The sequence below is a fragment of the Procambarus clarkii genome, chromosome 6, assembly GCF_040958095.1.
Source record: "Procambarus clarkii isolate CNS0578487 chromosome 6, FALCON_Pclarkii_2.0, whole genome shotgun sequence".
In the NCBI taxonomy this organism is placed as follows: domain Eukaryota; kingdom Metazoa; phylum Arthropoda; class Malacostraca; order Decapoda; family Cambaridae; genus Procambarus; species Procambarus clarkii.
The window spans coordinates 30,352,339-30,380,175 of record NC_091155.1 but is presented as its reverse complement, the minus strand read 5'-3'; the positions used below and the strand labels follow the sequence as shown (position 1 = coordinate 30,380,175).

The 27,837-nt window shown below is 46.9% G+C and overlaps 1 protein-coding gene across 1 annotated transcript in view; it reads right to left on the bottom strand.

Annotated features, from left to right (window-relative positions):
* LOC123753970 (mucin-21) overlaps window positions 1–5,716 on the bottom strand; it is a 126,409-nt gene extending 120,693 nt beyond the window's left edge. The window contains exons 1-3 of the mRNA XM_069307847.1: window positions 5,681–5,716; window positions 2,319–2,578; window positions 602–1,108 (exon numbers count right to left, since the gene is read on the bottom strand). Of these exons, the coding sequence (XP_069163948.1) occupies window positions 602–1,108; window positions 2,319–2,578; window positions 5,681–5,692 (779 nt within the window). The 5' untranslated portion in view covers window positions 5,693–5,716. The remainder of the gene's footprint in view (window positions 1–601; window positions 1,109–2,318; window positions 2,579–5,680) is intronic.
* Window positions 5,717–27,837: the final 22,121 nt, after the last annotated feature.

Sequence of the window (27,837 nt, the reverse complement as noted above, 5' to 3'; positions counted from 1 at the left end):
TCCGGATCCTAGTGAAGCACCAGAGGACGATGAGAAGCCAGTCGTTCCACTTCTTGATGCTTGGGAAGCACCAGAAGACGATGAGAAGCCAGTCGTTCCACTTCCGGATGCATGTGAAGCCTAGAAGGTGACGAAAATCCAGTCGTTCCACTTCCGGATCCTTGTGAAGCACCAGAAGACGACGAGAAGCCAGTCGTTCCACTTCCGGATGCATGTGAAGCACCAGAAGACAATGAGAAGCCAGTCGTTCCACTTCCGGATCCTTGTGAAGCACCAGAAGACGATGAGAAGTCAGTCGTTCCACTTCCGGATGCATGTGAAGCACTAGAAGGTGACGACAAAGCAGTCGTTCGAATTCTGGATCCTTGTGAAGCACCAGAAGATGATGAGATGCCAGTCGTTCCACTTCCGGGTCTTTGTGAAGCACCTGAAGATAAGCCAGTCGTTCCACTTACAGATCCACGTGAAGCACCAAAAGATGATGAGAAGCCAGTCGTTTCACTTTTGGATGCTTTGAAGCTCCAGAAGGCGATGAGAAGCCGTTTCGTTCCACTTCTGGATGCTTGTGAAGCCCCAGATGTTGAGAAGCCAGTCGTTCCACTTTCCGGTTCCTCGTGAAGCTCCAGAAGACGATGAGAAGCCGTTCGTTCCACTTCTGGATGCTTGTGAAGCCCCAGATGTTGAGAAGCCAGTCGTTCCACTTCCGGTTCCTCGTGAAGCACCAGAAGATGATGAGAAGCCAATCGTTCCACTTCCGGATCCTTGGGAAGCACCAGAAAAAGCTGACAATTCTGTAGATTCACTCTTGGATTCTAGGGAAGCACCGGAAGTAATGGAAACGCCTGCAGATCCACTTCTTGATCCTTGTGAAATACCAGAAGTATCTGCAAAGCCCGTTGACCCATTAGAAGAGCCTCTTGAAGCATCGGAAGATGAAGAATGGCCCGTCGTTCCACTTGCAGATTCTCTGGAAGCACTGGAAGCAGCGGGTAAGCTGTTTAACGATCCGAAGGAAGATGCAGAACTTCCACGGTGGATCACTGGTCGAAAGCCTCTCTCATCAGCGACGTACTCAACAAGGAAGCTCTCTCCGTTAGGGGCCGTCCACCTGTCAGGTGGAAATGACAATTGAATCGACTAACCACCCATGAATGTTTATCAGAAAAAGACACACTCGAAGTTATAAAAATGGAATGAGTTAGGAAAATAAAGAGCTATATTCTCTGTTTATCTGTCTATTGAATGTCTGATGTAGGTCGGTCAGTGTCGGCCGACCGTAATGCGGGGAAGAGAAGGGAAATGTCTGATTATTCTTGGGTGGAGGGTAGAGGGGGCTGGTGGGGGGTTGGAGGGGAGGAGGGAAATGAAAAAGCTGTCTCCATTATAACAACTGTGGTTTATAACATTACTTTACCACAGATGTGGTTTTTCCTACTATAATAACGACTCTATTTTATGATCATCTATCATATGTGGCGGGCTGAGAGGGAGAAGAGATAGGTTGAGCACGAGTTATTGGTCGGGAGTAGGAGAGAGGCTGAAAGTAAGAGATGGAGAGACGGAATGAGAAAGTGGTAGAGTGAAAGAGAGAGAGAGGGAGAGAAAATTAAGAATGTGAGATAATTGTTTTATTTTGTTATTTATATATATATACAAGAGTCCTTACATGCTTGTACAGCCACTAGCACGCATAGCGTTTCGGGCAAGTCCTTAATCCTATGTTACCCGTAATACGACCCAGCCAAATCGTTTAACGAGTAGATACCCATTTCACTGTTGGGTAAACAGAGGCTACAGTTAAGGATTGGCGCCTAGTAAATCCTCCCCGGCCAGGATACGAACCCAGGTCAAAGCACTCGCAAAATGCCAGGCGAGTGTCTTACCACTACACCACGGGGACTGCATAATAATGAGGTAGAATTCGATAAAGATAGAGAATGAGAGTGAGATCAGTGAGCCAGAGAAGGAGAGAGAAATGGAGATGTTGAGCCATCCCGGAGTTAAACACAGTTGTGCGAAATACCATTATCTTTTAAGGCCTTTGTAGATGTATATTAGTTAGGTACACAACCAAGAAGTTCAAGATCGTCGAGGACGCCGCTGGTAGTACGCCGCGTAGTGTTGGGCCTCCCGAGTGTGACCCCCAGTGGTCCACCAGCAGCACTTCTCTCCCAAGCAAACTGGATTATGCCACCAACGAGTACACACACATTAGTTAGCGATGTGACCAGAGAGAGAGTGAGGGGGTGGGGGAAGGCAGGGATAGGAGTGAGGAGGGAATGAGAAATGAAGACCCTAGATCCGGCTGACGCACTCACGAGTATGATCCTCTGACTGCTGGAGGCTTGTCCCTGGTGGCGCTGGACGCATACTCGCTGTGACGGATCGACTCAGCCACGACGGTGAAGCGCTCACTGATGGGCTGGTTGTGGGCCGGTTGGTGCAGGCCGTTATCGAGTGTTGGGACCTGCGTCCGCTGGTGCTGGTGGCTGTCATGCCGCGGGAGGTAGTGCTGGCCGCCGTGGGCTACATCGCCAAGCTTCGCGGTCACGGCAAGACCCACAAGAACCGCAATCACCTGCAACATTATATGGCACCTCTGGCAAATGGCAGAAATGTTACAGCGTCACATTAGGCTCAGGAACGGCATCTCAGTTCCCAGCCTAATGTATAATTTTGTATATAATATATGAAGGCCTAGTCTTTTTAGGCTGTGTTTTGAGATGTATTTAAGAGAAATTGGGCTACTCTAAGTATTAGTTTTACATATTTATGTCGGCATTATTTTTTGTTTTCGTTCAAAATTTAAAACTTAATCATATTAGTCGAATACAAGTCATTATTAACTATATACAAAACTGACATTGAGGGTTTATTGCGCAAAATTTTCAGTACTAAAATGATATTTAATATTTTTAATATTTTAATTATTTTTATCTGCCAAATTTTATAATGATTTTTTATTAAGTTAATAATATTTCCTCCACGTCAATTATAGATGCGTATATCATCTTTCCAAAGATACCAAACAAAGGATTTTGTAATTACAACATTTGTTAAGAGTGACGGACAGTTTAGTTAGCTGTACGGTAGCCTAGAGTAGGCAGTCTTAGGAGACTTTTATTAAGATACCTGGTAATGTATTATTTTTGCAATTAAATATTTAGATTTTTTCTTAGACAATGGTGATTAAGCTTTCTCTAAATGAATACATTTTCTGCACTATATCACATATGGATGTGTGTCACTCGCTGCCACTAGCACAGCTGCCACTAACTGCCACTAGCACAGCTGCCACTAGCTGTGGCAGTGGCACAGCTGCCACTAGCTGTGGCAGTGGCACAGCTGGCACAGCACAGCTGGCACAGCACAGCTGCCACTAACTGCCACTAGCACAGCTGCCACTAGCTGTGGCAGTGGCACAGCTGGCACAGCACAGCTGGCACAGCACAGCTGCCACTAACTGCCACTAGCACAGCTGCCACTAGCTGTGGCAGTGGCACAGCTGCCACTAGCTGTGGCAGTGGCACAGCTGGCACAGCACAGCTGGCACAGCACAGCACAGCTGGCACAGCACAGCACAGCTGGCACAGCACTAGCACAGCTGCCACTCACTGTCACTAGCGCAGCTGCCACTAACTGCCACTACCACAGCTGCCACTCACTGCCACTAACATAGCTGCCACTCACTGCTACTAGCACAGCTGCCACTCACTGCCACTAGCACAGCTGCCACTCACTGCCACTAACATAGCTGCCACTCATTGCCACTAACATAGCAGCCACTCACTGCCACTACCACAGCTGCCACTCACTGCCACTAACACAGCTGCCACTCGCTGCCACTACCACAGCTGCCACTCACTGCCACTACCACAGCTGCCACTCACTGCCACTACCACAGCTGTCACTACCACAGCTGCCACTCACTGCCACTACCACAGCTGCCACTCACTGCCACTACCACAGCTGCCACTCACTGCCACTACCACAGCTGCCACTCACTGCCACTACCACAGCTGCCACTACCACAGCTGCCACTCGCTGCCACTCACTGCCACTACCACAGCTGCCACTCACTGCCAGTACCACAGCTGCCACTCGCTGCCACTACCACAGCTGCCACTCACTGCCACTACCACAGCTGCCACTCGCTGCCACTACCACAGCTGCCACTCGCTGCCACTACCACTAGCACAGCTGCCACTCACTGCCACTACCACTAGCACAGCTGCCACTCACTGCCACTACCACAGCTGCCACTCACTGTCACTACCACAGCTGCCACTCACTGCCACTACCACAGCTGTCACTCGCTGCCACTATCACAGCTGTCACTCGCTGCCACTACCACAGCTGTCACTCGCTGCCACTACCACAGCTGTTACTCGCTGCCACTATCACAGCTGCCACTCACTGCCACTACCACAGCTCCCACTACCACAGCTGTCACTCGCTCCCACTACCACAGCTGTCACTCGCTCCCACTACCACAGCTGCCACTACCACAGCTGTCACTCGCTGCCACTACCACAGCTGTCACTCGCTCCCACTACCACAGCTGTCACTCGCTGCTACTACCACAGCTGTCACTCGCTGCTACTACCAAAGCTGCCACTACCACAGCTGTCACTCGCTGCCACTACCACAGCTGTCACTCGCTGCCACTACCACAGCTGTCACTCGCTGCCACTACCACAGCTGTCACTCGCTCCCACTACCACAGCTGCCACTCGCTCCCACTACCACAGCTGCCACTCGCTCCCACTACCACAGCTGCCACTCGCTGCCACTGCCACAGCTGTCACTCGCTGCTACTACCACAGCTGTCACTCGCTGCCACTACCACAGCTGTCACTCGCTGCTACTACCACAGCTGTCACTCGCTGCCACTACCACAGCTGCCACTCACTCCCACTACCACAGCTGCCACTCACTCCCACTGCCACAGCTGCCACTCACTCCCACTACCACAGCTGCCACTCACTCCCACTACCACAGCTGCTACTCACTCCCACTACCACAGCTGCCACTCACTCCCACTACCACAGCTGCCACTCGCTCCCACTACCACAGCTGCCACTCACTCCCACTGCCACAGCTACCACTCACTCCCACTGCCACAGCTGTCACTCACTCCCACTACCACAGCTGCCACTCACTCCCACTGCCACAGCTGCCACTCACTCCCACTACCACAGCTGCCACTCGCTCCCACTACCACAGCTGCCACTCGATCCCACTACCACAGCTGCCACTCGCTCCCACTGCCACAGCTGTCACTCGCTCCCACTGCCACAGCTGTTACTCACTCCCACTGCCACAGCTGTGACTCACTCCCACTACCACAGCTGCCATTCGCTCCCACTGCCACAGCTGTCACTACCACAGCTGACACTCGCTGCCACTGCCACAGTTGCCACTCGCTGCCACTACCACAGCTGCCATTCGCTGCCACTACCACAGCTGCCACTCGCTGCCACTACCACAGCTCCCACTGCCACAGCTGTCACTCACTGCTACTAGCATAGCAGACACTCGCTCCCGCTACTATAGCTGACACTCGCTCCCACTGCCACAGCTGCCACTGCCACAGTTGCCACTCGCTGCCACAGCCACAACTGCCACTCGCTGCCACTACCACAGCTGCCACTACCACAGCCTCCGAGTGAAGACTCACAGCGGTCTTCATCACGGGCGGCGCCACCTGAGTGTCTCACCGGTATGAAGTCTGGGCAGGTTTCTCCCGCTTATATACCCGGCCTCTTGTCCTCCTGGTCTGCCCCTCCCTCCCCTCCGTCCCTCTCTCTTCCTGTCTTGTTGCCTTTCCCACCTCCCTCTCCCTCCCCCCTGTCCCAGAGTATCCTCTCTCCCCTTTATTACTCCTTCCCGTTGCTTTCCTTCATGGGTTCCCGTTCCACATGCCGGGAATCTGTTTAGGCTATTCCTTTGTTTATGTTCTGGTGTGGTTTCCCGTCTGGTATATCCCCTCTGCTCCCTTTCCTCTGTCTACGTTCTGTTCCATGACCCGGCTTTCCTGAAGCATTCCTTCCCACTCTCTTCCTTCCTCTCACACCTCCTAGGCCTCTTATATCACGTGTTGCTTTGTCTTTTTCTTTCCCATGACCTAGAATTCTTTTCCTCAAACAGGTTTTTGTGTCCTTCCCTCTTGCTTCCCTGCGCCCACCTTCCTTCCCTCCCTCCCTATCCCTTCTATCCCTACCTCTACCCTCCCTGCCTCTTCCCTCCCCTACCTCTTTTCTCCCTACCTCTTCTTTCCCCCTCGTTCCTTCCCTCCCTCTCTCCCTACTCCTTCCCTCCCTCTCTCCCTACTCCTTCCCTCTCTCCCTCCTACTCCTTCCCTCCCTCTCTCCCTACTCCTTCCCTCTCTCCCTCCTACTCCTTCCCTCCCTCTCTCCTTCTCTCCCTAGCAGAGGAGGAGGAGAGATCTTATCTCTCCTTCAAGACTACAATAAGAGTTCCCTATATTATTATAGTCCTGTTGGCTTGGCGCTTTCTCCTGATAGTTCCCTACTCCCTCCCTCCCTCCCTCTCCTTCTCTCCCTCTCTCCCACCCTCTCCTTCCCTCCCTCCCTCCCTCCCTCTCCTTCTCTCCCTCTTTCTTACCTTCCATCTATCCTGTCTTCCAAGACCAGTGACTATACATCCTTTCATTTTCCACATTCCTTTCCTTGCCCTTGACCTTCCCATCCCTTTGGCCTCTCCGTGTCTTAATTGGCACGTTCCAGTGTTATCCTGTTCCGTAACCTGTCCCAGTATTATCCTCTTCCTCCACCTTTCCCCTTCCAGTGGTGTCCCCTGTGGTCCATACACTGTCTCATATACTCCCATTCCGTTGTCCCAGTTATGTATGCTCTTCATTTTCTTTCAACTCATCCGTTCCATAAGGCCCGATTGTTCCCTTTTCCACATGTTCCATAAGCCCCTTCCTTTCTGTTCCATTAGCCCTCTCCTTTCTGTTGCATATCCACCCTATGCTCTCCTGTCACTATGTTCTATCCTAATTTGTCTCATTTGTTCCTTTCCCTCTTTCCCATATATACTTTAAGTGAAGGTTCACATGCCCTCTGGTTCTTTGCTTGATGCACCCTCCTGGCTTATGCCTCATATAATACCTGCTTCATTTTGTCTTATGTGCTCTATCCCTGTTCTCTATACCCCACCCCTGCTGGCTATGCCCCACCCCTGCTGGCTATGCCCCACCCCTGCTGCCTATGCCCCACCTCTGCTGCCTATGCCCCACCCCTGCTGCCTATGCCCCACCCCTGCTGCCTATGCCCCACCCCTGCTGCCTATGCCCCACCCCTGCTGCCTATGCCCCACCCCTGCTGCCTATGCCCCATCCCTGCTGCCTATGCCCCACCCCTGCTGGCTATGCCCCACCCCTGCTGGCTATGCCCCACCCCTGCTGCCTATGCCCCACCTCTGCTGCCTATGCCCCACCCCTGCTGCCTATGTCCCACCCCTGCTGGCTATGCTCCATCCCTGCTGCCTATGCCCCACCCCTGCTGCCTATGCCCCATCCCTGCTGGCTATGCCCCACCCCTGCTGCCTATGCCCCATCCCTGCTGCCTATGCCCCACCCCTGCTGGCTATGCCCCACCCCTGCTGCCTATGCCCCACCCCTGCTGGCTATGCCCCACCCCTGCTGCCTATGCCCCACCCCTGCTGCCTATGCCCCACCCCTGCTGACTATGCCCCAACCCTGCTGGCTATGCTCCATCCCTGCTGCCTATGCCCCACCCCTGCTGCCTATGCCCCACCCCTGCTGGCTATGCCCCACCCCTGCTGCCTATGCCCCACCCCTGCTGGCTATGCCCCATCCCTGCTGCCTATGCCCCATCCCTGCTGCCTATGCCCCACCCCTGCTGCCTATGCCCCACCCCTGCTGCCTATGCCCCACCCCCTGCTGCCTATGCCCCATCCCTGCTGCCTATGCCCACCCCTGCTGGCTATGCCCCACCCCTGCTGCCTATGCCCCACCTCTGCTGCCTATGCCCCATCCCTGCTGGCTATGCCCCACCCTTGCTGGCTATACCCACCCCTGCTGCCTATGCCCCACCCCTGCTGCCTATGCCCCACCCCTGCTGGCTATGCCCCACCCCTGCTGCCTATGCCCCACCCCTGCTGCCTATGCCCCAACCCTGCTGGCTATGCTCCATCCCTGCTGCCTATGCCCCACCCCTGCTGCCTATGCCCCACCCCTGCTGGCTATGCCACATCCCTGCTGGCTATGCCCCACCCCTGCTGGCTATACCCACCCCTGCTGCCTATGCCCCATCCCTGCTGCCTATGCCCCATCCCTGCTGCCTATGCCCCACCCCTGCTGCCTATGCCCCACCCCTGCTGCCTATGCCCCACCCCTGCTGGCTATGCCCCACCCCTGCTGCCTATGCCCCACCCCTGCTGGCTATGCCCCACCCCTGCTGCCTATGCCCCACCCCTGCTGGCTATGCCCCACCCCTGCTGCCTATGCCCCACCTCTGCTGCCTATGCCCCACCCCTGCTGCCTATGCCCCAACCCTGCTGGCTATGCTCCATCCCTGCTGCCTATGCCCCACCCCTGCTGCCTATGCCCCACCCCTGCTGCCTATGCCCCATCCCTGCTGGCTATGCCCCACCCCTGCTGCCTATGCCCCACCCCTGCTGCCTATGCCCCATCCCTGCTGGCTATGCCCCACCCCTGCAGCCTATGCCCCACCCCTGCTGCCTATGCTCCACCCCTGCTGCCTATGCCCCACCCCTGCTGCCTATGCCCCACCCCTGCTGCCTATGCCCCACCCCTGCTGCCTATGCCCCACCCCTGCTGGCTATGCCCCACCCCTGCTGCCTATGCCCCACCCCTGCTGCCTATGCCCCAACCCTGCTGGCTATGCTCCATCCCTGCTGCCTATGCCCCACCCCTGCTGCCTATGCCCCACCCCTGCTGGCTATGCCACATCCCTGCTGGCTATGCCCCACCCCTGCTGGCTATACCCACCCCTGCTGCCTATGCCCCACCCCTGCTGGCTATGCCCCACCCCTGCTGCCTATGCCCCACCCCTGCTGGCTATGCCCCACCCCTGCTGCCTATGCCCCACCTCTGCTGCCTATGCCCCACCCCTGCTGCCTATGCCCCAACCCTGCTGGCTATGCTCCATCCCTGCTGCCTATGCCCCACCCCTGCTGCCTATGCCCCACCCCTGCTGCCTATGCCCCATCCCTGCTGGCTATGCCCCACCCCTGCTGCCTATGCCCCACCCCTGCTGCCTATGCCCCATCCCTGCTGGCTATGCCCCACCCCTGCAGCCTATGCCCCACCCCTGCTGCCTATGCTCCACCCCTGCTGCCTATGCCCCACCCCTGCCGCCTATGCCCCACCCCTGCTGCCTATGCCCCACCCCTGCTGCCTATGCCCAACCCCTGCTGACTATGCCCCATCCCTGCTGCCTATGCCCCACCCCTGCTGCCTATGCCCCACCCCTGCTGCCTATGCCCCACCCCTGCTGGCTATGCCCCACACCCCTGCTGGCTATGCCCTATCCCTGCTGCCTATGCCCCACCCCTGCTGGCTATGCCCCACACCCCTGCTGGCTATGCCCCCTACATGGTTGCAGGTATGGTCAGTAATCCCAGGACCGGCCTCCACCCAGCCGTCTGGCTCGCCCACGCCCTCCACAACACTGCCACTCTCAGGTATGGTCTTCCCCAGGTACACCCACACCTGTGCATAGGGAATTGGGGGGGGGGGGGATGGGGAGAGAGAGGGAGACAGAGATAAAGTTAAAGCTAGAGAAAGAGGTATAGAGATGCCTCAAGATCGAGGTCACACAGAAGTCAGTGTCTCTCTAGGTTAATGTCACACAAAGGTCAATACCATTGCCTGGTGCAGCTAACAGAAGAGACTGTGTGGACTCATCCAATCCCAAACCTGCCTCCGAACAATAGTGTATGACCCCCTCAGGTGGAGAACCTTAGGTACCAACAGGTACACTGTATGTTACAAACACACGAGTCCACCGCACCAGAGAACAAGTAGCCACCACCGTCGGTGACTCTTCCCGCGGATCTGCTACTGTATAAACCAAAATCAAGAAGAAACGTGTATCATCCACACCGCCCCAAAGCTGACCTTGTCCTACTGACTCACACAGGTCCGTCAACACGGTCCACTGACGCCTCGGTCGGTCAGCATTAGCCAAGTAGTAGCAGCAGCGTTCCATAACTGATCCAGTAGAGTGTAAACGATGTCTCCATACCTCAAACTGCAGTGTTCGCTATCAAATTGTCCATTTAACACGTATTTGACAATGCTAATAATAGTGTAATGCTTAAGACAAACCCTAAGACAGGCATTCAGACCCAAGACACTCAGCCGGTATGTACATATAACCATGGTCCTCCTTCAGTACCTTTCAACTGTAAAGAAGAAAAGTCCGCATTAACTGGATAACTTGTCGTATAGGGATGTTTGGAAATTGAATTACATATAAACATGGCAGATATGTTACCAGGTACTGGTCACCCACCTTCAGTATAGACAACACCAGGGGTACAGGTCACCCACCTTCAGTATAGACAACACCAGGGGTACAGGTCACCCACCTTCAGTATAGACAACACCAGGGGTACAGGTCCCCCAACTTCAGTATAGACAACACCAGGGGTACAGGTCACCCACCTTCAATATAGACAACACCAGGGGTACAGGTCACCCACCTTCAGTATAGACAACACCAGGGGTACAGGTCACCCACCTTCAGTATAGACAACACCAGGGGTACAGGTCCCCCAACTTCAGTATAGACAACACCAGGGGTACAGGTCACCCACCTTCAATATAGACAACACCAGGGGTACAGGTCACCCACCTTCAGTATAGACAACACCAGGGGTACAGGTCACCCACCTTCAGTATAGACAACACCAGGGGTACAGGTCACCCACCTTCAATATAGACAACACCAGGGGTACAGGTCACCCACCTTCAGTATAGACAACACCAGGGGTACAGGTCACCCACCTTCAGTATAGACAACACCAGGGGTACAGGTCACCCACCTTCAGTATAGACAACACCAGGGGTACAGGTCACCCACCTTCAGTATAGACAACACCAGGGGTACAGGTCACCCACCTTCAGTATAGACAACACCAGGGGTACAGGTCACCCACCTTCAGTATAGACAACACCAGGGGTACAGGTCACCCACCTTCAGTATAGACAACACCAGGGGTACAGGTCACCCACCTTCAGTATAGACAACACCAGGGGTACAGGTCCCCCACCTTCAGTATAGACAACACCAGGGGTACAGGTCACCCACCTTCAGTATAGACAACACCAGGGGTACAGGTCACCCACCTTCAGTATAGACAACACCAGGGGTACAGGTCACCCACCTTCAGTATAGACAACACCAGGGGTACAGGTCACCCACCTTCAGTATAGACAACACCAGGGGTACAGGTCACCCACCTTCAGTATAGACAACACCAGGGGTACAGGTCCCCCACCTTCAGTATAGACAACACCAGGGGTACAGGTCACCCACCTTCAGTATAGACAACACCAGGGGTACAGGTCACCCACCTTCAGTATAGACAACACCAGGGGTACAGGTCACCCACCTTCAGTATAGACAACACCAGGGGTACAGGTCACCCACCTTCAGTATAGACAACACCAGGGGTACAGGTCCCCCACCTTCAGTATAGACAACACCAGGGGTACAGGTCACCCACCTTCAGTATAGACAACACCAGGGGTACAGGTCACCCACCTTCAGTATAGACAACACCAGGGGTACAGGTCACCCACCTTCAGTATAGACAACACCAGGGATACAGGTCACCCACCTTCAGTATAGACAACACCAGGGGTACAGGTCCCCCACCTTCAGTATAGACAACACCAGGGGTACAGGTCACCCACCTTCAGTATAGACAACACCAGGGGTACAGGTCACCCACCTTCAGTATAGACAACACCAGGGGTACAGGTCACCCACCTTCAGTATAGACAACACCAGGGGTACAGGTCACCCACCTTCAGTATAGACATTACCACATTGCTGGGGTATGCAGATGATGAGTCACAATAACGTGGCTGAAGAAGGTTGACCAGACCACAACTCAGAAGATGGAGAGACGACGACGTCTCGGTCCGTCCAGGACCATTATCAAGTCCATTGTGAAGAGACGGCTGTTGTTGTTGTTGTTTTAGATTTAGCTACTCAGAACGAAATGTCCATGTAGCACGGGCTATGGTGAGCCCGTAATGTCCATGTAGCACGGGCTATGGTGAGCCCGTAATGTCCTTGTAGCACGGGCTATGGTGAGCCCGTAATGTCCATGTAGCACGGTCTATGGTGAGCCCGTAATGTCCATGTAGCACGGGCTATGGTGAGCCCGTAATGTCCATGTAGCACGGGCTATGGTGAGCCCGTAATGTCCATGTAGCACGGGCTATGGTGAGCCCGTAATGTCCATGTAGCACGGGCTATGGTGAGCCCGTAATGTCCATGTAGCACGGGCTATGGTGAGCCCGTAATGTCCTTGTAGCACGGGCTATGGTGAGCCCGTAATGTCCATGTAGCACGGGCTATGGTGAGCCCGTAATGTCCATGTAGCACGGGCTATGGTGAGCCCGTAATGTCCATGTAGCACGGGCTATGGTGAGCCCGTAAACAAAAGAGACGATTGATTGATTGATTGGTAAAGATTAAGCCACCCAAGAGGTGGCACGGGCATGAATAGCCCGTAAGTGGTACAATTTTTTTTTCTCAGTATTCTAGGGTTGCTTTTAACCATCAAGCTGTTATCGCGGGGGAGGATACTGCTTCACAGTCTTTATGAGGGTGTCCAGCTGCTGGACACCTTTGTTGACCAGGAGAGTGGCTGTGTTGATGGCTTCAGGGTGGCCACTGCATGATTCAGGAACTCTTAAAGCTCTTCTAAGGTCATTGGTTGCTTCACATTCCAGTAGATAGTGAAGTAATGGCTTTTCTGTGACAGTTTGGCAGAAGATGCACTCTCTCTGTCGGGGTTCACCAATCTCCCAGTTGCATCTGTAACCTAGACGTAGTCTATATAACCTAACTGCTATTTCCCTGTGGATTCCTTTTGGGATATTTAACCTTTCTAATTTGGTAGCCTGAAGATACCATGTTGCAGATGGCGAACCTTCAGCTATTCTCTGGCCTAAAGAGACGAGGGAGGCACGGACATAAGTAAGGCAAGAAAGAGGTGAGGAGGAGGAAATCTTGGATGAAGGTAAAAGCAAGGCGAAAGATATGGGTAATAAAGGGTATGAAAGGGTTAATAAAGGGTATGAAGAGGGGTAATAAAAGAAGTAAATGGGAACGAAAGAGAAAGTAAAAGGAATAGAAAGAGAAAGCAGTAAAGAAAGGGTAGGCTTAGGTCACGTTTGTTAGAAAGTTTAGAACATTTGAGAATATACTGTCAAAGGGAAGAGTCAACTGCAACAGGTCTAAGGTTCATATTTGGGTAGGTTGTGTATCAGAGCCGATTCGACAAGACGACTGTGAAGAGTAGAGGCAGGAAAGATTATTTTAGAATACCAATCAACAGGATGATTAGAATCCCTAACATGGCAGAAGAGAACATTGTGTCTGCAGCCTTAACACTTCTTTTGAGTTCCTTAAGTCTGTCATTAAGTGTATGGCCAGTTTCCCCAGAGTATGGGAGAGGACAAGACCAACAGGAAATAGAGTAGACAACAGCAGCATTAGAAGCAACTGAAATGTGAACAAGATCAGTACGAAGCGTGTTAGTTTGTCGAAAGGTGAGCTTTATGTCAAGAGGACGAAAGGTATTAATAAGAGTTTTGAGTTCAGATATGAAGGGAAGGCGGAGGACAGTGCTGCAAGTGTTAGAAGCAGGTTCAGGATGAAAGAAATTTCGTTTAGCTTGAGAATAGGCACAGTTGATAAAATGTAAAGGCTAACCAAGGCAAGAGAATGATTTGTAGAAGTGAATATACATACCACTATGCAAAGGTTTGCGGTAGACCTAGCAGTAAAATAGGTACCTGGGTGTTAGTCAGCTGTCACGGGCTGCTTCCTGGGGGTGGAGGCCTGGTCGAAGACCGGGCCGCGGGGACACTAAAGCCCCGAAATCATCTCAAGATAATCTCAAGATAAAGATAGACAGAGAAAGAGAACAGACATAAGAGCTATGAACGTGAACGTCAAGAAAAGGAAGGAGGGAATTAGATTCCCACTCAACTTTGAAATGGAAGGAGCCAGATTGTTAAGAGAGGAGAGGAAAGGCTGGAAAAGACTAAGGTCACGAGGCCATAAAGTAAAAATGTCATCAACATAGCGAAGCCAGAGAGAGGGACGAGTATCAATAGTGGGAAGAAGAACAGTTTCGAAGTATTTCATGTAGAAATTGGCAAGGACAGGGGAGAGAGGGGAACCCATAGCGACACCGAAAGTTTGAGAGAAGTATTTATCGTTAAAAGAGAAAGAGTCAGAGTCAACACAGAGTCTAATGAGTTCGAGGAAAACGTCAGTGGGAAGCGGGAGAGGAAGAAGGTCCTCAGCGGAACATTAGTAAACAGAGAGTCGACATCAAGACTAAGCATCTTACAGGAGGGCTGCAGACGCAGTCTTTCTATGAAGTCCTGAGAGTGACGAAGGTGGGCAGGAGAAGAAGTGCCAAGGTAAGGGGTCAGAGTTTTAGCGAGCCAGGAGGCAAGATGATAGCCGACAGAGCCCCTTGAGGAAATGATAGGACGAAGAGGAACACCAGGTTTATGAGTCTTAGGTAGACCATAGAAATAAGGAAGAGAAGGGCTGATGACTTGGAAACGTTTAATGAGATCAAAGTCAGGAGGACAGAGACTAGAGAGCTGTCTTAGTTTGTGGTTGAAAGAAGTTTTAAGGCGATCCAAAGGGTTAGAAGTCAGAAGGGCATATGTGCGGGAGTCAGAAAGCAAGATACCAGCTTTCTGGAGGTAGTCCACACGGTCAAGGACAACCACCGAAATGCCTTTGTTGGAAGGAAGGATAAGAATAGAATTGTTAGATTTCAGAGAGGCAAGGGCAAGCTGGAAGTGACGAGGAAGGTGGTGGTTTTTAGAAAAACTATCAAGAACAGGGATAAGGGCCCTCCTGAAGGCAGACAGGTCCGAAAGAGTACTAAAGTTAGAATTGACAAACTTGTCAAAGGAACTAATAAGGTCAATGCCACAGCGCGGGCCAGGGGAAATAACAATGGAGAGACCACGTCTGAGAAATTCTTGCTGGTGCTTAGAGGGAGAGGGAGATGAAAGGTTGGTAACACAGAGAGAGAGAGAGAGAGAGAGAGGGGGGGGAGAAAGAGAGAGAGAGAGAGAGAGAGAGAGAGAGAGAGAGAGAGAGAGAGAGAGAGAGAGAGAGAGAGAGAGAGAGAGAGGGGGGGGGGAGAAAGAGAGAGAGAAAATATTTAGCCCAAAGACTGTTGGAAGTCAGGCGTTGAAGTTTGTTGTGTAGTGTGGAGGAGTGGTGGGAAGAGGAGTGGTGGGAAGAGGAGTGGTGGGAAGAGGAGTGGTGGGAAGAGGAGTGGTGGGAAGAGGAGTGGTGGGAAGAGGAGTGGTGGGAAGAGGAGTGGTGGGAAGAGGAGTGGTGGGAAGAGGAGAGGGGAGTAGTGTCAAATAGGATGGGAAATAGTATATATTGCACTGGGAAAAGAAGAAGACAGAAAACGTTGATGTTGACGTACTGTTAGAATAGCATCGTCAACTTGCAAGGAAGTGGAGTGAATAAGTTCTTGAAGACGAAGGCGGGCATACTCTCTCTCTGTGTTACTCAGGAGCTGCCTCGTATAGGCCAATAAGCCGTCTGCAGTCTATTCTTATGTTCTTATTTTCAGGAAAAGGAGAACCCGAAGTGTTATACTGGAGAAAGTGAGACAAAGAAAGAGGGAGAACTTGCTCCACAAGACAGTCTTTAAGCTGTTGACTCTTCCCTTTCACAGAACATATTCAAGTGTTCTAAACTTTCTAACAAACGTGACCTAACTTATGCCTATCCTTACTTTATTTGTTTCTTTCTTTCTCTTTTACTTTCTCTTTCGTTCCCATTTACTCCTATTATTACCCTCTTCATACACTTTATTACCCCCTATCTTTCGCCTTGTATTTATCTCCAAGATTTTCTCCTTCTCACCTCTTTCTTGCCTTACTTATGCCCGTGTCTTTCTCGTCTTCTCGATGGGACGATTTCAATACCAGCGAAAGTCTTCATGAAAGTACCAACATTTCCTGCCCTCAATGTCTACTGGAAAACTTTATTAGACAAACAACTTGACAGACCAACTTGACTGACGTGATAAGACAAACTCTTATCACGAACCACACATTGACTTACTCTTACACACTCTAAGGCACCCACGGAACACCCACGATCTCTTCTCTATCATCCATGATCTTCTTCCTAACTCTGTATTTGGTCAAACTTTATCTCTCAACACCTAGCATCCACCATCTATAAATATTCAGCTCTCAGCACCCAGCACGAACCATCCGTTAACGTTCAGCCCTGATGCCTTTGAGCCAATCACTGCGATGTTGTGAGTTTTGTGATGTCGCTGATGTTGTCACTCAAGCACCCGACTGAGTACTTGCCTCAAATGCCGCAATCAAACGCCACGCAGCTGGGGTTTAACCCTGGCACTTTTTCTCCTATAAATGTACTTCCTCTCGCCTCCTTACCTCTTCTTCTGCCCTCACTTCAAAGGTCGCGGTTCGGGGTGTCTTATCCTGTATATATTTTCGTATTCGTCTTTTCGTTACGGGCTATTCATGCCCGTGCTACCTCTTGGGTGGCTTAATTTTCATCAAGCATTCATCGTCTTTTCTCAGTCGACTTGATAATGGTCCAGGACGGACCGAAACGTCGTCGTCTTTTCACCTTCTAGTGTGTGGTCTGGTCAACATTACTAGGGTAGACTTACCACCTGGGCTGAAGAAGGGATACCATGCGGACTGCCACCAGACTCTCATAAGTTTAAGAGACCAGGATCAACACCACTCGCCTAGACAAGTTCCAACAGCCGAGAAAACACCAACATCATGATACTGTATAATTAGCCTATACTGTCAAAGTTGTTTCATAAGGCTCGTTTAATTGGGTAGACAAATCTTAGCACTAATTTCCAAAATATAAATTAACACAGAACTGTGAGGACATAACGTATAGAATTGTAGGTGTAGTTTAGAGTATTAGAACATAATAACAAAAATGGCAAAAGGCCTATTGGCCCATACGAGGCAGCTCCTTTTTTTGTATATATCCAAATTCCTTATATTCGTGTCTAACTTACGCTTGAAACAATCCATCGATATTACGTCTATTATGTTACCCAGTAATTTGTACCATACTTAACAACCCTGTTTCCAAACCAGGATTTACAAAGGTCTTTATATATATATATATATATATATATATATATATATATATATATATATATATATATATATATATATATATATATATATATATATATATATATATATATATATTAGTATACTTTGGTAGCAGTCTTTCTTGTAAACATATGTTGTAGAATATGACCGAAAGGGTAAGATTAATGATTCTAACACGAATCTTCTCAATATTTCTTACGTGTTTCTTCACTGTCGGATGTAATTGAAAAATAAACTCTCCAAAGTTCATTTCCTCATTTTTTATTTATGGTCTGATGCCTAAAAGCGTTTCGCAAGAACTTCTCACATTTTCAAAGACAGGTTTACACATATCATTTCATGTTTATATTCGTTTTGGGTGAGGTGATATGACACAAATGTTTTTAGGTGATGTGACAAAAGATAGAACACGAATCAATAGGTATAAATTGCACATGAGAACATAAGAATGAAAGTAACTACAGAAGGCCTATTGGCCCATATTCTCTCTTGCTGCTTCTTTGTTGGTTCGGGGTCTTGAAGTGGGAAGAATATAGTTATGTGTTAATTGGCTGTTGATTGCTGGTGTTGACTTTTTGATGTATAGGGCCTCGCTGATGTCGAGTCTCCTGCTATCGCTGTATCTATCGATGATTTCTGTATTGCTTCTTAAGATTTCTCTGGTGATGGTCTGGTTGTGAGAGGAGATTATATGTTCCTTGTTGGAGCCCTGTTGTTTGTGCATTATTAATCGTCTAGAAAGAGATGTTGTTGTCGTGCCTATATACTTAGATCTTTGGAGCTGACAGTCGCCAAATGGGCAAGTGAAGGCATAGACGACGTTGGTTTCTTTCAAGGCGTTCTGTTTGGTGTCTGGAGAGTTCTTCATGAGTAGGTTGGCCGTTTTCTTGTTTTTGTAGTAAATTGTCAATTGTATCTTCTACTTTTTGTCTGTAGGGATAACGTTCCTATTAATAATATTTTTCAGTACACTTTCCTCCGTTTTATGAGCTGTCGAAAAGAAGTTCCTGTAAAACAGTCTAATAGGAGGTACAAGTGTTGTGTTAGTTGACTCTTCAGAGGTTGCATGGCGTTTCACCTTTCTTTTTATGACGTCTTCAACATAACCAGAGAGCATACTGAGAAAGTTACTCCAACCCTGCACTAAAGAGGCACCTCTCTTGAGTCCCGATGGGCACATGTTCAAACAAGTAGATGAGGTCGCCATGGGTTCTCCCCTAGGTGTCCTGTTTGTGAACTTCTACATGGGTACCATAAAGCAAAGGATCTTAGTTGACATGGACTTGAAACCCGCCATATACTGCAGGTATGTTGACGACATTTTTACACAGGTACCTGATGCCAGACGTCTGCAGCAGCTGAAGGAGGCATTTGAGTAAAATTCGGTGTTAAGTTTCACTTATGAGATGGAGAGAGATGGGAAAGTGGCCTTTCTAGATGTAACAGTCATGGGAAGGAATAGAGGCGTCCACACTGTAGTCTACAGTAAGGAAACAACATAGGCATGTACCTTAATGCCAACAGTGACTTCCCAGACAGGTACAAGAAGAGTGTTGTCAACGCTTACGTCGACCGGGCTCTCAGCCACAGCACTCTTGTAATTACTATATGAGTACTGGAACACTTGATGATATATTGAACTTGTGCCCAAGATTGACCATGTAATGTATCAATTATACAATGTATGTATATAACAATATAACATTGTATAATTGATACATGTAATGTATCAATTATACAATGTATGTATGTAACTATATAACCTGAACTTGTAAAAGAACCTTAATCACCATCAGTGATTGCTTAATTGCACACTAGTTTCTCTATCAGCTATCACACCCTGTCAGAGTAAAAGAGACAAATGTATGTGAATGCATGTGTGTGTGTATATATATGTATGTATATATGTATATGAACGTATATGTGTGTGTGTATGTATATGTATGTGTATAAAGTATATATGGTAGTTGACCAGAATTACATTTCACCTTTGTAAATGCACATTAATGACACTATGTAAAAGATACATCGAACACTTTATGTAGGGCATACGTAAATCTGTGTATCTATGTATTTACGTATGTAGGTTAGCTTAGCATTTTAAAAGCACCGAATCACCTTCTGTGGTTGATTGTTCAATAAACCCTTGAACTATATGTTTAACACATCTCTAACCCTGTCCATGGAGGACAGAAGAAAATGTATATATGCTGGTTAGCATTGTAAATGTGTGGCCACGTCTGTGGTAGTAAATAATAATAAAATAAATAATTAAATAAAAAAACTCTGGTTGGAAGCAAGTCGATGAAGAACTCTGTAGGGTAAGGCAGGTCCTAGTCAACAATGGCTTCTCTAACGGTTTCGTTGAAGACGTCATAAAAAAGAAAGGTGAAACGCTGTTTCACCTTTCTGTTTTACGGTGAAGACTGTTTTACAGGAACTTCTTTTCAACAGCTCATAAAACGGAGGAAAGTGTCCTGAAAGATATTAATAGGAACGTTATCCATACAGACAAAAATCAGAAGATACCATTGACAATTTACTACAAAAAAACAAGAAAACGGCCAACCTACTCATGGAAAAACTCCCCAGACACCAAACAGAACTCCTCGAAAGAAACCACCGTCGTCTATGCCTTCACATACCCACTTGGGGACTGTCAACCCCAAAGATCTCATTATATAGGCAAGAAAACAATGTCTCTAGGCAATTAACAATGCACAAATAACAGGGCTCCATCAAGGAACATATAATCTCCTCTCACAACCAGACCATCACCAGAGAAATCTTAACAAACAACACAGAAATCATCGAAAGATACAGCGATAGCAGGAGACTCGACATCAGCATACATCAAAAAGTCAACACCAGCAATCAACAGCCAATTAACACGTAACTATATTCTTTCCTCTTCAAGACCCCGAACCAACATAGAAGCAGCAAGAGAAAATATGAGCCAATAGGCCTTCTGTAGTTTCATTCTTATGTTATCTTGAGATGATTTCGGGGCTTAGCGTCCCCGCGGCCCGGTCCTCGACCAGGCCTCCTTTTTGTTACACACCACACAGGAAGCAGCCCGTAACAGCTGTCTAACTCCCAGGTACCTATTTACTGCTAGGTAACAGGGGCATCAGGGTGAAAGAAAAATTTTGCCCATTTGTCTCTGCCTCCATCGGAGATCGAACCCGGAACCTCAGGACTACGAATCCGAAGCGCTGTCTACCCAGCTATCAGGCGCCCCTGCATATGTTCTCATATATAATTTATTCCCATTAATTCGTGTTCTAACTTTTGTCAGCTCACCCAAAAACATTTGTGTCATATCACTTCACCCAAAATGAATATAAGCATGAAATGATATGTGTAAACCTGTCTTTGAAAATGTGAGAAATCCTTGCGAAACGCTTTTAGGCGTCAGACCAGAAATAAAAAATGAGAAAATGAACTTTGGAGTTAATTTTTCAACTACCCTCGACAGTGAGGAAAAACGTAAGAAATATTGAGAAGATTCGTGTTAGAATCATTAATCTTACCTTTTCGGTCATATTCAACAATATATATATATATATATATATATATATATATATATATATATATATATATATATATATATATATATATATATATGTCGTACCTAGTAGCCAGAACGCACTTCTCAGCCAACTATGCAAGGCCCGATTTGCCTAATAAGCCAAGTTTTCATGAATTAATTGTTTTTTGACTACCTAACCTACCTAACCTAACCTAACCTAACTTTTTCGGCTACCTAACCTAACCTAACCTATAGAGATAGGTTAGGTTAGGTTAGGTAGGGTTGGTTAGGTTAGGTCATATATCTACGTTAATTTTAACTCCAATAAAAAAAAATTGACCTCATACATATTGAAATGGGTAGCTTTATCAATTCATAAGAAAAAAATTAGAGAAAATATATTATTTCAGGAAAACTTGGCTTATTAGGCAAATTGGGCCTTGAATAGTAGGCCAAAAAGTGCGTTCTGGCTACTAGGTACGACATATATATATATATATATATATATATATATATATATATATATATATATATATATATGTCGTACCTAGTAGCCAGAACGCACTTCTCAGCCTACTATGCAAGGCCCGATTTGCCTAATAAACCAAGTTTTCCTGAATTAATATATTTTCTCTAATTTTTTTCTTATGAAATGATAAAGTTGCTCATTTCATTATGTATGAGGTCAATTTTTTTTTATTGGAGTTAAAATTAATGTAGATATATGACCGAACCTAACCAACCCTACCTAACCTAACCTATCTTTATAGGTTAGGTTAGGTTAGGTAGCCGAAAAAGTTAGGTTAGGTTAGGTAGGTTAGGTAGTCGAAAAACAATTAATTCTTGAAAACTTGGCTTATTAGGCAAATTGGGCCTTGCATAGTAAGCTGAGAAGTGCGTTCTGGCTACTAGGTACGACATACATATATATATATATATATATATATATATATATATATATATATATATATATATATATATATATATATATATGTGTGTGTATATCACGAAAATAAACACGTGATTAAGAATGTGACAATGTCAGACCACGGAGGAAAAATGAAACAGGAAATTTCCTTAAGTACTTTCGTATATTAAATACATCTTCAGAAGGTCATTTTACAGATCGAGTGATGGGTATAAATAGGCAGGAAGGAGTGGTGAAGTAAGGTGAGGTACAATACTTGGACAACGCAGAAGGCCCATTGGCCCATCAGATGCACCCAATTGGCACATCCGATGTAGCACAATGGCCCATCTGATACAGCAGACATACAAGCATAATATATAGGTAATTATAACATAAAGAAGTAAATATATACAATAAATTAGTGAGACAAATGTTTTTCAATGATTCTACTTAAATCGCCCTTTAGCTGATCTATTAGAAATGGATCTAAGTTATATAGACCACTGCTAATATTCAAATTACTTTCTTTGGTGATCTGTATCAAAGCAGATTCAATTATGTTTCTGTTATAGGTGCTTTTACAATTTGTTATTGAAGAAGCACTCTCCCAATCAATTTGGTGAGCTTTTTCTGACAAATGCACAAACAAAGCATTAGACAATTGGCCATGTTTTACAGAGTATTTATGTTGCGATATTCTACATTTTAAATCTTTAGATGTTTGGCCGACATAGAACTTATTACATTCCTTACAAGGTATTTTATAAATGACGCAATTATCACTACGAGGGCTGTTCCTTACTAATAGCTTACCAACAGTGTTTTCGTAGCTAAACATTACATCTATATTAAAAAGTTTCAAGGCCTTGACAATATTCTCAAACCCAGAGAAATATGGTAAACATAACACATTCTTTGGGCGAATCCTTTCACTGCATACATTATTATAATATGTACGACGAGCTTTGTTACGACAAACTTCCAAAAAATTCAGTGGGTAACAAAGCTTAAGACCAATCGAATCAATATTCTTAAATTCTTCATCTAAGAATTCTGGACTCACAACTCGAAGAGCTCTTAGATACAATGAAGAAAAAAAAAAAAAAAAAAAAAAAAAAAAAAAAAAAAAAAAAAAAAAAAAAAAAAAAAAAAAATATTTGAATATATCTGCTATATATCTGCTAATTTGAATATTAGCAGTGGTCTATATAACTTAGATCCATTTCTAATAGATCAGCTAAAGGGCGATTTAAGTAGAATCATTGAAAAACATTTGTCTCACTAATTTATTGTATATATTTACTTCTTTATGTTATAATTACCTATATATTATGCTTGTATGTCTGCTGTATCAGATGGGCCATTGTGCTACATCGGATGTGCCAATTGGGTGCATCTGATGGGCCAATGGGCCTTCTGCGTTGTCCAAGTATTGTACCTCACCTTACTTCACCACTCCTTCCTGCCTATTTATACCCATCACTCGATCTGTAAAATGACCTTCTGAAGATGTATTTAATATACGAAAGTACTTAAGGAAATTTCCTGTTTCATTTTTCCTCCGTGGTCTGACATTGTCATATATATATATATATATATATATATATATATATATATATATATATATATATATATATATATATATATATATATATGTCGTACCTAGTAGCCAGAACGCACTTCTCAGCCTACTATGCAAGGCCTGATTTGCCTAATAAGCCAAGTTTTCATGAATTAATGTTTTTTCGACTATCTAACCTACCTAACCTAACCTAACCTAACTTTTTCGGCTACCTAACCTAACCTAATCTATAAAGATAGGTTAGGTTAGGTTAGGTAGGGTTGGTTAGGTTCGGTCATATATCTACGTTAATTTTAACTCCAATAAAATAATATTGACCTCATACATAATGAAATGGGTAGCTTTATCATATCATAAGGAAAAAATTAGAGAAAATATATTAATTCAGGAAAACTTGGCTTATTAGGCAAATCGGGCCTTGCATAGTAGGCAGAGAAGTGCGTTCTGGCTACTAGGTACGACATATATATATATATATATATATATATATATATATATATATATATATATATATATGCAAGGACTATATGCAACTGAAAACTCACACCCCAGAATTTGTTATATATATATATATATATATATATATATATATATATATATATATATATATATATATATATATATATATATATATATATATATATATATATATATATATATATATATGCATGCTATACTTAGCCTAAGAAAAATTAGGGCTGCTTCTTGCCATCTACAAATTCAATTATAAAAAACGTGGATTTTTTCGTGCGTAACATTGTGTATATTTCAACTATATTAACTAAGTGGACTGTCGTTGTGGTGTGTACACTACAACACCCCAGAGCCTCCAGCAGGTGTTGTAGTCACCTCCATGCATTCATAGTCCCTCCGGTGCCATATACACTTTCCAGGGCACTTTAAATGGCAACTTTCGACATGGTAAAAGTGTTGGGAGGTCTTACCACACCGCCAGGAGCTGATGACTCACTGTGGGAGCAAGTTGCTGGTGCTCCCAGTGGTCCTGTCGCCTGATGATATATTTCTTTCTGCCTAGAGGGGGGCGTTTGTGTGTATTCACTTAGTTGTATTCAAAGAGTAATAATTACTCTTTGGTAATTATTAATAATACAAAGAGTAATAATTACTTAGTTATAATTATTATAATAATATAGTAATAATTGTTGTAATTCCTAATTATTACTCTTGCTTCTGCTGGGTCATGAAGGAAGCCGGCCTCGGGTGACAGGGAGCTGTGACGACCTCTGTCAGGAACCCGTAGGTGCGGGACCGGGACGTCCACCTCCTGGGGCTCGTGCGGCCCCCCAGGCTCTGCTTCAGGAGGCTGGGGTCGTTCCTGCCCTTGCTGGGGTGGTTCTTCTCCGGCCCCGACCACGGCGGTCTCCGGGTTTGGGGTCCCTGTGTCTTCTTTTACCAACTTCCAGGTCAACTCCGGAGCTGGAGCCCCTGGAGCAGTTCGTTGTTGCCCTCAGCCTCGTTCTGACAGTTCCTGCGACGGCGCTGGAACCAATCGTATTGGCGTTTACCTTAAAATTGGTGACTTACGGCGCCGGGAAGAGGAGAAGGGGGACCTGCTGCTTGGGTGACAGCTTCTCCTCCATATCAACCTATCCTAGCTACCTACCCTGGATAGGGCGGAGACACTTAACTACAGACCCATATCACTGACAAGCATCCCCTGCAAAATTTTTTGAAAAAATAATTAGGCTAAGACTTGTTGCACACCTGGAGAACATTAGATTTGTAAACAAACATCAACATGGGTTCTGGAAAGGAAAATCTTACCTAACAAACCCTTTGGATTTCTATGAAAAAATAGCAAGGATAAGGGAGGACAGACAAAGATGGGCAGACTGCATATTTCTGGACTGCCAAAAAGTCTTGATACAGTACCGCACATGAGACTGCTGTTCAAACTTGATAGGCAGGCGGGGATGGGAGGAAAGCCCTAGCATGGGTAAGGAACTACCTAACAGGAAGGAGCCAAAGAGTAACGGTAAGGGAGCCGGTCGGCCGAGCGGACAGCACGCTGGACTTGTGATCGTGTGGTCCTGGGTTCGATCCCAGGCGCCGGCGAGAAACAATGGACAGAGTTTCTTTCACCCTATGCCCCTGTTACCTAGCAGTAAAATAGGTACCTGGGTGTTAGTCAGCTGTCACGGGCTGCTTCCTGGGGGTGGAGGCCGGGTCGAGGACCGGGCCGGGGGGGACACTAAAAGCCCCGAAATCATCTTAAGATAACCTCAAGATAAGGGGCGAGAAGTTGGACTGGCGAACAGTAACGAGTGGAGTACCTCAAGGATCCGTGCTGGGACCAATACTATTTCTAATATACGTAAATGACGTGTTTACAGGAGTAGAATCCTACATGTCGATGTTCGCGGATGACGCAAATCACCTATTTGTGTCTGCAGGATCGAGCATTGACTCTTGGATCCCGCCTTTCGAGCATCGGTTGTTTACAGCAATGACTCCTGTCCCATTTCCCTATCATACCTAGTTTTAAAATTATGAATAGTATTTGCTTCCACAACCTGCTCCTTAAGTGCATTCCATTTTCCCACTACTCTCACGCTAAAAGAAAACTTCCTAGCATCTCTGTGACTCATCTGAGTTTCCAGCTTCCACCCATGTCCCCTCGTTCTGTTACTATTCCGTGTGAACATTTCGTCTATGTCCACTCTGTCAATCGCCCTGAGTATTTTATACGTTCCTGCCATGTCTCCCCCTCTCCCTTCTTTTTTCTAGTGTCGAAAGGCACAGTTCCTTCAGGCGCTCCTCATACCCCATCCCACGTAACTCTGGGACGAGTCTCGTTGCAAACCTCTGAACCTTTTCCCGTTTCCTTATGTATTTCTTCAGATGGGGACTCCATGATGAGGTGGCATACTCTAAGACTAGCCTCGCGTAGGCAGTGTAAAGCGCCCTAAATGCCTCCTTACTTAGGTTTCTGAATAATGTTCAAACTTTTGTCAGTGTAGAGTACGCTGCTGTCGTTATCCTATTTATGTGTGCCTCAGGAGATAGATTAGGTGTTACGTCCACCCCCAGGTCTCTTTCTCGCGTCATCACAGGTAGGCAGTTCCTCTTCATTGTGTACTGTCCCTTTGGTCTCCTATCACCTAGTCCCATTTCCATAACTTTACATTTGCTCGTGTTGAACTCCAGTAGCCATTTCTCTGACCATCTCTGCAACCCGTTCAGGATCTTGGAGGATCCTGCAATCCTCATCTGTCACAACTCTTCTCATCAACTTTGTGTCATCCGCGAACATCGACATGTAGGACTCTACTCCTGTAAACATGTTGTTAACAAATATTAGAAATAGAATTGGTCCCAGCACCGATCCTTGTGGTACTCCACTTGTTTCTGTTCACCAGTTCAACTTCTCCCCCCTTACCGTAACTCTCTGGCTCCTTCCTGTTAGGTAGTTCCTTATCCATGCTAGGACCTTTTCTCCCACCCCCGCCTGCCCCTCAAGTTTGAACAGCAGTCTCATGTGCAGTATTGTATCAAAGGCTTTTTAATAGTCCAGAAATATGCAGTCTGCCCAACCATCTCTGTCCTGTCTTATCCTCGCAATTTTATCATAGAATTCCAAAAGGTTTGTTAGACACGATTTCCCTCTCCAGAACCCATGTTGATGTTTGTTCACAAACCTAATGTTCTCCAGGTGTGCAACCAGTCGTAGCCTAATTATTCTTTCAAGTATTTTACAGGGGATGCTTATCAGTGATACAGGTCTATAGTTAAGTACTTCCTCCCTATCGCCTTTCTTGAAAATCGGTACGACATTTGCCTTCTTCCAGCAACTGGGCAATTCTCCCGACAAAAGTGACTCATTAAAGATCATTGCCAGAGGCACGCTGAGGGCCCTCGCTGCTTCTTTTAGTACCCACGGTGATACTTTGTCTGGTCCAACTGCTTTAGTTGCATCCAGTGTTGTCAACTCTTTCATTACCTCCCCTGCTGTCACCTCTATACCCGATAGTCTTTCAATTAGGGTAATGTCTTCTGTGTGTGTGTAACTACTCACCTAACTGTGCTTGCGGAAGTTGAGTTTAGGCTCTTTGGTCTCGCCTATTTTCTGCCAGGTGTAGGATGCTGGAAGGAACACCATCTCCCTGATGGTGCAGGATGGTGGCATCTGGCCCTAAGTGTTGTCTATAACCCCACGTGTACACCATGAGGGAAGTGACAGTGTAGGTGGCCGGGTGAGCACGGAGGCGGCCACACCAGGAAAGGAAGGGCAGGTCATAACAGCGTGCGCAGCAAGACTGACTACTGACCCTTCACCACACGCTGGGTCCCGTCACACGACAGTTCTTCAACACAAGTTCACTATCTCCTCTCCATCTGGGCCTGGTCTTCCACCACCA